Source organism: Piliocolobus tephrosceles, chromosome 21 (genome assembly GCF_002776525.5).
Source record: "Piliocolobus tephrosceles isolate RC106 chromosome 21, ASM277652v3, whole genome shotgun sequence".
NCBI lineage: Eukaryota > Metazoa > Chordata > Mammalia > Primates > Cercopithecidae > Piliocolobus > Piliocolobus tephrosceles.
Window position 1 is genome coordinate 49204773 of NC_045454.1, and position 10644 is coordinate 49215416.

Sequence of the window (10644 nt, forward strand, 5' to 3'; positions counted from 1 at the left end):
CAAAAAAAAAAAAAAAAAAAAAAAAAAATACACTGCTTTCTTCATTGAGAAAGTGTAGTTATGGAAAAAAAAAATGGGCAGGGGGCAGTGGCTCACGCCTATAATTCCAGCACTTTGGGAGGCTAAGGCGGACAGATCACCTGAGGTCAGGAGTTCGAGACCAGCCTGACCAACATGGAGAAATCCCATCTCTACTAAAAACACAAAATTAGCCAGGCGTGGTGGCACATGCCTGTAATCCCAGCTACTTGGGAGGCTAAGGCAGGAGAATCACTTGAACCTGGGAGGCAGAGGTTGCGGTGAGCCGAGATTGTGCCACTGCACTCCAGCCTGGACAACAAGAGTGAAACTCTATCTCAAAAAGAGTAAAAAATTAAAAATTGGCTGGCACGGCCAGGCGCGGTGGCTCACGCCTGTAATCCCAGCATTTTGGGAGGCCAAGATGGATGGATCACCTGAGCTCAGGAGTTTGAGACCAGTCTGGCCAACATAATGAACCCCTTTCTCTACTAAAAATACAAAAATTATCCTGGCATGGTGGTACATGCCTGTAATCCCAGCTTCTCCTGAGGCTGAGGCAGGAGAACCTCTTGAACCTGGGAGGCAGAGGTTGCAGCGAGCTGAGATCGCACCACTGTGCTCCTGCCTGGGTGACATATTGAGGCTCCGCCTCAAAAAAAAAAAAAAAAAAAGGAAGAAAGAAAACTTTTCTCATATTCTCATTCTCTAGAATCCACCATGACCTCAAAGCACTACTTTAAAAGTTTCCAGGCTGCGCGCAGAGTGGTTCACGCCTATAATCCTAGCACTTTGGGAGGCCGAGGCGGGTGGATCACCTGAGGTCAGGAGTTCAAGACCAGACTGGTCAAGATGGTGAAACCCCCCTCTCTACTAAAAATACAAAAATTAGCCAGACGCAATGGCGGGTGCCTGTAATCCCAGCTCTCTAGAATCCACCATGACCTCAAAGCACTACTTTAAAAGTTTCCAGGCTGCGCGCAGAGTGGTTCACGCCTAACTTCGCAACGCTTTGGGAGGCCGAGGCGGGTGGATCACCTGAGGTCAGGAGTTCAAGACCAGACTGGTCAAGATGGTGAAACCCCCTCTCTACCAAAAATACAAAAATTAGCCAGACGCAAAGGGCGGGTGCCTGTAATCCCAGCTACTGGGGAGGCTGAGGCAGGAGAATCGCTTGAACTCAGGAGGTGGAGGTTGCAGTGAGCTGAGATTCAAGATCGTGCCATTGCACTCCAGCCGAGGCCACAGAGTGAGACTCCCTCTCAAAAAAAAAAAAAAAAAAAGCCCCCACCCGGGCTTCAGAGGGGTTCTGGAGGCTTCCTCCTCCCACTCCACTTGACCCAGTCTCTCCCCCACCCCTCCCCCACAGACTGGTTCCATAACAATCTATTAATAGAAACTACTTACTAGTTTCTGTTACCCTGCCAGGAGCTCCTTGCCATGCAGCGGGTGCACCTAGAACCTTCCAGCCCGTGCCATCCCCAACCCTCCTCCACCCCGGGCATCCGTAGAACCCACTTCGGGAAGAGCTCCCGCCAGCCCGCCCGCCTCACCGAAGGCCCTCTTGGGCTGCACCAGGCGCAGGGTGAAGGGCTGGGACTTGGGCAGCTCCCGGAGCATCTTGGCCACCTCGTAGTGGCGGCAGCCCACGATGGAGTGGTCGTTGATGGCTTCGATGCTGTCACCCACGCACACTGCCTCGATCCGGTTGATGATACTGCCTTCTTTGATTCTCTGCAGGGATCCAGCGTGGCTGGCAGGGCAACCCCAGCCACCGGCCTCGAATCCCCAGAACCCACGTCGACCCAGCGTAAGGGGACAGTTGCTGGACCCCAGGAAGTCACCCGCCCACCCCCTCCCGGGCACCTTGATGAAGGCGTAGCCGGCCCCGTTGTCCGTGATGGTCAGCCCCAGAGCGTCCTCTGTCTTAGTGACCTCCACCTCCTTGGTCTCGCCTCGCACGTGGGCAAAGATGAAATCCTCCAGGCCTATCTGGCCCCCTAGGAGCTTCTGCATGTCCACTTTGTGGCTGTTGAGGGTGCAGAATAAAATCTTCCCGGGGGAGAAGGAACGCAGAGGTAGCCGGGGCACGCATCCTCCCACGCAGCCGCCCTGTCTGCGCAGGCCCCTGCCCCCAGCGACCAGGATCCCAGCCCATGGGAAAGGGCAGGGCGTGGGACCTCCCGAGAATGGAGAGAGGGGAGAGAGGAGGGAGAAGGAGGCTTCCGGCAGGTGGAGACCCCTCTCCATACCCCCAGGACCCTCCAGCCCCCAGACCTCCAGGTTTAATCTGCTGGCGCCCCCTGGGGGCTGCAGACCAAACGGATCCGGATTGGAAAAATGCCCAGGAATCCCCCAACCGCACCACGGCCTCAGCCTTCCCATCTCCAAGGGGACCATCTGGAACCCCAGACGCCAGCTACTCCCAGGAAGCTCAGAGGAGCTTCCCCGAGGGCTGAAGTCCGCTCCAAGCGAGGTCTGCGCAGAGGATTTTCTGGAATATCTAGGGGTCCGCTAGACCTAAGACCTCCCCATCTTTTGCGCAGAGAGTGCAAAGGGGAACCCTGGCATGTGGCACCCCGTTCTCTGAGGGCTGCGTCTCTGAGATCCGGCGATTAGGCAGCCACCCCGACGTCTGGGATCCGGGGATCTGGGGTCTCCCGTCCAGCGTCCAAGCTCCCCAACCCTCACCACATCAGGCAGATGGTCTCGGGCGCGGGTGTCCGAGGTCCTTACCTCGGTGGGCGCGATCCCGAAGGCCTCGGCGATCTTGGCGTACAGCTCGCGGACGTTGGTGAAGCCCTCGATCTTGCCCGTGGGGCTCCCGTGCGCCAGCTGCGTGCGGAAGACGAGGCGCGGGCGGGCGCGGGTCGCAGCCGGGGGCTCCGAGGGCGCGGGCGGGGACGCAGACGCGCGCGGGGCCTCGGCCCCCCGGGCCTCCCGGGCCGCTGCGCCCTCCATGGCGGGAGAAGTTCGGTCACCCACCCGGGCCCTCGCCGCCGCCGCCGCCGCAGCCGGATCCGTCGCTTCCTGAAGCCTCCCCTCCCCCAGCCCAGGGCGCGACAGCCGAGAAGCCCGGGTAAGGGGATCCGGGAACCCGAGCCGTCTGGGAAGGCGACACCACGGGGTGCGCAGGGGTGGGTTGTGCCCCAGGTGTCCGGCCCCTGCCAGGGCCAGCTGTGCCCTCCCCGGGGATACCCGCAGTCCGGGGGTCCTGAGCTCAGGACCCTGGAAGAACAGGGACCACAAATAAGGACAGGGACAGGCCCAGAGCGGTGGCTTACGTCTGTAATCCCAGCACTTTGGGAGGCCGAGGCGGGCAGATGACCTGAAGTCAGGAGTTCAAGACCAGCCTGGGCAACATGGTGAAACCCCGTCTCTACCAAAAATACAAAAATCAGCCGGAGGCGGTGGCACATGCCTGTAGTCCCAGCTACTCGGGAGGCTGAGATCACTTAAACCAGGGAGGCGGAGGTTGCAGTAAGCCGAGATGGCACCATTGCACTCCAGCCTGGGCAACAAAGTGAGACTCCATCTCAAAAAGAAAAAAAAAAAAAAAAGGACAGGGACGGCTGAGGGTGCTGGGGCACTTACTCTCTGCTAGGTGAGGTCATTGTTTTATTTTATTTTATTATTTTTAATTTTTTTATTATTATTTTTTGAGCTGCTGTCTCGCTCTGTCACCCAGTTTGGAGTTCAGTGGCACGATCTCAGCTCACTGCAACCTCTACCCACCAGGTTCAAGCAATTCTAATGCCTCAGCCTCTCCAGTAGCTGGGATTACAGGCAGACACCACCACGCCCAGCTATTTTTTTTTTTTTTTTTTTGTATTTTTTATTAAAAATGGGGTTTGGGCCGGGCGCGGTGGCTCAAGCCTGTAATCCCAGCACTTTGGGAGGCCGAGACGGGCGGATCACGAGGTCAGGAGATCAAGACCATCCTGGCTAACCCGGTGAAACCCCGTCTCTACTAAAAATTACAAAAAAAACTAGCCGGGCGAGGTGGCAGGCGCCTGTAGTCCCAGCTACTCGGGAGGCTGAGGCAGGAGAATGGCGTGAACCCGAAAGGCGGAGCTTGTAGTGAGCTGAGATCCGGCCACTGCACTCCAGTTTGGGCGACAGAGCGAGACTCCGTCTCAAAAAAAAAAAAAAAAAAAGAAATGAGGTTTAACCATGTTGGCCAGGCTGGTCTTGAACTCCTGACCTCAGGTAATATGACTGCCTTGGCCTCCCAGAGTACTAGGATTACAGGCGTGAGCCACCGCGCCCAGCCTAGATGGGGTCTTTTGATCCTTGCATAACCTCAGGAGGTGGGGAGGGAAGACTGCTGATACAACCTGAGCCAAATCCCACCCTTCCCCTGCTCACAGCCCTCCATAGCTCCCACCTCACTCAGGGTCAAAGCTGAAGTTCTCCTTGCAGCCCTCAAGGCCTGGCAAAATCTGTCCGTCCTCTCCTTGCCCTCCCCTCCTCCCTGTGTTCCCCCAGCTCACTTGGCTCCAGCCACACTGGCCTCCTCACTGTTCCTCCAATTTGCCAGGCACAGTCCTGCCCCAGGGCCTTTGCAGGGGCTGTGTACTCTGCCTGGAGCACCTTTCCCCAACCTGTGTATGGTTCAATCCTCATCTCCCTCAGGTCCTTACTCTAATATAGCCCCCGTCACTATCTCCTAGACTCCCTCCCTGACTTTTCCTCCCAAGCATTTATTTATTTATTTTTTAACGGAGTCTTGCTCTTGTTGCCCAGGCTGGAGTGCAGTGGCGCAATCTCAGCTCACTGCAACCTCCGCCTCCCAAGTTCAAATGATCCTCTTGCCTCAGTGTCCCTAGTAGCTGGGATTATAGGCGTGTGCCACCGTGCCCGGCTAATTTTTGTATTTTTAGTAGAGACCAAGTTTCACCATGTTGGCCTGGCTGGTCTCGAACTCCTGACCTCAGGAATCCACCCGCCTTAGCCTCCGAAAGTGCTGGGATTACAGGCGTGAGCCACCGTGCCCAGCCTTTTGTTTGTTTTCGGAGATGGAGTCTCGCTCTGTCGCCCAGGCTGGAGTGTGATGGTGTGATCTTGGCTCACTGCAAGCTCGACCTCCTGGGTTCAAGCGATTCTCCTGCCTCAGCTCCCCTGGTAGCTGGGATTATAGGTGCGCACCACCACGCCTGGCTAATTTTTGTATTTTTTAGTAGAGACAGGGTTTCCCCATGTTGGTTAGGCTTGTCTCGAACTCCTGACCTCAGGTGATCCACACGCCTTGGCCTCCCAGAATGCTGGGATTACAGGCGTGAACCGCTGTGCCCAGTCACATTTAATTTTTTTAAATTTAGAAACATGATTAATTTTTTGTACATTTGGGATCTCACTGTGTTGCCCAAGCTGGTCTCAAACTCAAGACCAGGAGGCTCAAGTCATCCTTCAGCCTTGGCTTCCCAAAGTGCTAGGATTACAGATGTGAGCCACTGTGCCCAGCCTCTCTCCAGCATTTAAAGCTACCATCTGATGTATCAGATATTTTATTTTATTTTTTGAGACAGAGTCTCTCTCTCTCTTGCCCAGGCTGGAGTGCAGTGGCACAATCTTGGCTCACTGCAACCTCTGTCTCCCGGGTTCAAGTGATTCTCCTGCCTCAGCCTCCCGATTAGCTGGGATTACAGGCGCCTGCCACCATGCCTACCTTTTTTTTTTTTTTGAATTTTTAGTAGAGACGGGGTTTCACCATGTTGGCCAGGATGGTCTCGAACTCCTGACCTCAAGGGATCCTCCCGCCTCAGCCTCCTAAAGTGTTGGGATTACAGGCATGAGCCCCAGCGCCTGGCTGCTATTTTATTTAATCTGGTGTCTTGTTTGTCTCCAGGACTGGAGGAATGTCAGCTCCAGGAGGGTGGGGGCTGTTCCCTGCTCTGTCCTCATGCCCAGTGCCCAGGGCACAGTGCCTGGCATACAGTGGGTACTCAGTGATCTTTGGTGAGGAGTGAATGGATGTCCAGGTCACAGATGAAGGAGGAGACCCCAGGCACCAGGAGGCATTGGTAAAAATCCACTGGAATGCAATGCCAGAAACACCTATGTATCCATCAGATTCCTACCCAGGAACGTTGGCTCAATAAACAGCCATCCTGCCTGCAGTGGCGGGCCCTACAGCAGAGCCAGACACTGCCTCCACCCAGGAGGAGCCTCACAGACTGAACATAGAGAGAGGAAAGAAAGTAGCAGAAGGGTTTGGATGAGGTAAGAAAGTTTATGTAAGGCCTGGCGTGGTGACTCACGCCTGTAATCCAGCACTTTGGGAGGCTGAGGCAGGCGGATCACTTGAGATCAGGAGTTCAAGACCAGCCTGGACAACATGGTGAAACCCCATCTGTACTCGGGAGGCTGAAGCAGAATTGCTTGAATCTGGGAGGCGGAGGTTGCAGTGAGCCGAGATTGCACCACTGAACTCCAGCCTGGGACAGACACCATGACTCTGTCTCAAAAAAAAAAAAAAAAAAAAAAGAGAGGGGTGGGTATTCACCTGCCTCAGCCTCCCAAGTAACTGGAATTACAGGCATGTGCCACCATACCCACCTATTTTCGTATTTTTAGTAGAGACCAGGCTTCACTATGTTGGCCAGGCTGGTCTGGAACTCCCAGTCTCAAGTGATCTGCCTGCCTTGGCCTCCGAAAGTTCTGGAATTACAGGTGTGAGCCACTGTGCCCAGCCCACACAGCTTTTTGAATGTACCAAAACCTACTGAATTGTATGCTGAATTTTTTTTTGTTTTTTAAATGAAAAACTGATGCAAAATGGTATTTTCCAGACCTGCCTAGAAATGAGAAACTCTAAATTTGAGGTGGTGGTACCTGTGCCAGGAAAGGGTGAAACCGGCATGGGGAGTGAGGGGCGTTGGCAGTATCGGGTTGTGTGAGTCTCCCATGGCAGCCGTAACAAAGCACCACAAACTGGGTGGGGCGAGGTTGCTCTTGCCTGCGATCCCAGCATTTTGGGATCCACTTTGGGTGGATCACTTGAGCCCAGGAGTTTGAGACCAGCCTGAGGAACCAGGTGAGACCCCATCTCTACAAAAAATACAAAATTAGCTGGGTGTGGTGGCACGCACCTGTAGTCCCAGCTACTTGGGATGCTGAGGTGGGAAGATGGCTTGAACCCAGGAGGTGCAGGCTGCAGTGAGCTGTGATGGCATCTCTGCACTCCAGCCTGGGTGACAGACCAAGGTCCTGTCTCAACCATAAAGAAACAGCTGGGCGCAGTAGCTTATGCCTGTAATCCTAGCACTATTGAGAGGCTGATTGCTTGAACCCAGTAGTTCAAGACCCCCATCTCACAAATACAAACAAATTGGCCGGGCACAGTGGCTCACACCTGCAATTCCAGCACCTTGAGGGGCCAAGGCGGATCACCTGAGGTCAGGAGTTTGAGCTCAGCCTGGGCAACATGGTGAAACCCTGTCTCTACTCAAAATACAAAAATCAGCTGGGCGTGATGGTGAGTGCCTGTAATCCCAGCTACTCAGGAGGCTGAGATGGGAGAATTGCTTGAACCTGGGAGGTGGAGGTTGTAGTAAGCTGAGATCGAGCCATTGCACTCCAGCCTGGGCTATAATAGAGCGAGACTCCGTCTCAAAAAAAAAAAAAAAAAAAAATTAGGCAAGAGTGATGGCAGGCACTTGTGGTCCCAGCTACTCACGAGAACCAGGTGGGAGGATAGCCTGAGCCCAGGGAGGTCGACGCTGCAGTGAGCTATGATTGTGACACTGTACTCCAGCCTAGGCAATATAGTGGGACCCTGTCTCAAAGGAAAAAGCTCTCGGGGACGGTGGCTCACACCTGTAATCCCAGCACTTTGGGAGGCTGGGGCAGGTGGATCACCTGAGGTCAGGAGTTCAAGACCATCCTGGTCAACATGGTGAAACCACATCTCTACTAAAATACAAAAACTTAGCCAGACATGGTGGCGGACGCCTGTAATCCCAGCTACTCAGGAGGCTGGAGCAGGAGAATCACTTGAACTCAGGAGGTGGAGGTTGCAGTGAGCTGAGATCGTGCCGTTGCACTCCAGCCTGGGTGACATGAGTGAAACTCTGTCTGAAAAAAAAAAAAAAAAAGCAGCAGCAGCAGCAGCAGTGTGGAATGGGGGTGGGCACAATGGCTCACAACTGTAATCCCAGCACTTTGGGAGGCTAAGGCAGGAGGACACTTGAACCAGGAGTTCAAGATCAGCCTGGGCAACATAGTGAGACCCCCACCCCTAAAAAATAAAAAATAAACAAAAACAAAGCACCACAAATGGGGAGACATAAAACAGCAGAAACTGATCCTCTCACAACTCCAGAGGCCAGAATTCCACAACGAAGATCCTGGCAGGGCCCTCAGAGTCCCCGGGTAGAATCCTGCCTGGTGTCCACAGCTTCTGGCTGTGGGTGGCCTTCCTTGACGTTCCTTGGCTTCTCCAGTCTCGGCCTCTGTTGTCACTTGGCTGTCTCTTCTCTGTGTCTGTGTCCAAATTTTATCTTCTTATAAGGAGAGCGGTCATGTTGGACTTAGGACCCACGCTACTCTAGTAATGACTTCATCTTAACTAATTATATCTGCAGTGACCCTATTTCCAAATAAGGTCACATTCAGAGGTTCTGGAGTTCAGATTATTCTCCGATTTTTTTTTTTTTTTTTTGAGACGGAGTCTCACTCTGTCGCCCAGGCTGGAGTGCAGTGGCGCAATCTTGGCTCACTGCAAGCTCTGCCTCCCAGGTTCACCCCATTCTCCTGCCTCAGCCTCCCGAGTAGCTGGGACTACAGGCACCCGACACCACGCCCAGCTAATTTTTTGTATTTTTTTAAGTAGAGACGGGGTTTCACCTTGTTAGCCAGGATGGGTCTTCTCTGAAAAAATTTTTTTTTTTTTTGAGACGGAGTCTTGCTCTGTCGCCCGGGCTGGAGTGCGGTGGCCGGATCTCAGCTCACTGCAAGCTCCGCCTCCCGGGTTTACGCCATTCTCCTGCCTCAGCCTCCCGAGTAGCTGGGACTACAGGCGCCCACCACCTCGCCCAGCTTGTTTTTTGTATTTTTTAGTAGAGACGGGGTTTCACCGTGTTAGCCAGGATGGTCTCGATCTCCTGACCTCATGATCCGCCCGTCTCGGCCTCCCAAAGTGCTGGGATTACAGACTTGAGCCACCGCACCCGGCCTTCTCTGAATTTTTTAGGATGTCTTATGTATGCCATTAAATGCAAAAGTCTCTGGAAAAGTTTGTCAACAAGCAACACACACACACACACGTACACAAAATAAACCAAACGCAGAACTCCCAGCAATCTGTATCTCCAAAAGAATGGAAAATGGTCATTCCAACAAAAGCATGTACAATGAATGTTCACAGCAGCGTCACTCACAAGTAAATGGTAGAAACAGCCAAGTGTCCTTTGACAGATAGATGGGTCCATACAGCGGATTCATTCACACGCTGGACCATGACAGTCATCAAAAGGAATGAGGCTCTGACACAGGCCACAGCGTGGATGACCTTTGAGGACAATCGCACTCAGTGAGAGAAGCCAGATACAAAAGGACACACAGGCCGGGCACGGTGGCTCATACCTGTAATCCCAGCACTTTAGGAGGTCCAGGCAGGCAGATAACCTGAGGTCAGGAGTTCGAGACCAGCCTGGCTAACACGGTGAAACCCCGTCTCTACTAAAAATACAGGTGTGGTGGCTCACATCTGTAGTCCCAGCTACTCGGGAGGCTTGAGGCAGGAGAATCGCTTGAGCCGGGGAGGCAGAGGTTGCAGTGAGCCGAGATCGCGCCACTGCACTCCAGCCTGGGCGACAGAGTGAGACTCCGTCTAAAAAAAAAGGTCACACTGTGTGTGGTCCCATATCCAGGACAGGTCAATCCACAGAGGCAGGAAGGGGATTTGTGGGTGCCAGGAGCTGGGGAGGGGATGAGAGTGACTGTTGATGAGGACGGGACTTCCTTTGGGGGTGATTAGAATGTGCTGACATTAGATAAAGGTGATTGCACAAAATTGTGAGTGTACTAAATGCCTGAATTGTGCATTTTAAAATGGCTAAAATGGCCAGGCACGGTGGCTCAAGCCTGTATCCCGGGGCTTTGGGAGGCTGAGGCAGGAGGACCGCTTGAGCCCAGGAATTCAAGGCTCCAGTGAGCTATGATTGGGCCACTGCACTCCAGCCTGGGTGACAGAGCAAGACCGTGTCTCTAATAAACAACAAAATGGCTATAATAGTAAGGTATTTATTGTATTTTACACAATAAACAAAACCGTGGCCCACCCAAAGTCAGTGTGCTACGAAGTGGACTTGAACCCCCGTGCGGACACAAGTTGAAGGATGAGCTGAGCAGCCGTGACTGTCCCCTGTGCTTCAAGTCCCCCATGTGTGCTGAGGCCACAGTACACAACTTCAGGTGGGGAGGGATGGAGACGCCTGCCCTGCCACTGACTTGCTCTTCCAACCCGGGCAAGTCTGGGCTCCCGTCTCCCTATCTGAGAAACTCCGAGGCTCTGCTAGACGTAAGAAAGCAGGCCTGGCGCCCCCAGCAGGGATGTCATGGGGGCCCAGGCTGCGCCTTCTGAACCCTCCACATCACCCCAAACAACCTTACACACTCACAAGC

At 53.7% G+C, this 10644-nt stretch overlaps 1 protein-coding gene across 1 annotated transcript; it reads right to left on the reverse strand.

Moving 5' to 3' along the window:
• Positions 1-1473: 1473 nt before the first annotated feature.
• Positions 1474-3061, reverse strand: GIPC3 (GIPC PDZ domain containing family member 3). Its single transcript, XM_023201210.3, has 3 exons — positions 2755-3061; positions 1885-2070; positions 1474-1752 (listed from the first exon to the last, which is right to left on the reverse strand). The coding sequence occupies exons 1-3, from the start codon at positions 2977-2979 to the stop codon at positions 1474-1476; spliced, it is 690 nt and encodes a 229-aa protein (XP_023056978.2). The 5' UTR covers positions 2980-3061.
• Between the last annotated feature and the right edge of the window lie 7583 nt (positions 3062-10644).

Excerpts from the sequence above, each read along its gene's own strand:
- GIPC3 (XM_023201210.3), bottom strand. The coding sequence starts at position 2,979 with ATGGAGGGCGCAGCGGCCCGGGAGGCCCGGGGGGCCGAGGCCCCGCGC. Across the intron at positions 2,071-2,754 it reads TCGGGATCGCGCCCACCGAG|ATTTTATTCTGCACCCTCAA; the intron begins GTAAGGACCTCG and ends TCCCCCGGGAAG. Across the intron at positions 1,753-1,884 it reads CCGGCTACGCCTTCATCAAG|AGAATCAAAGAAGGCAGTAT; the intron begins GTGCCCGGGAGG and ends GGATCCCTGCAG.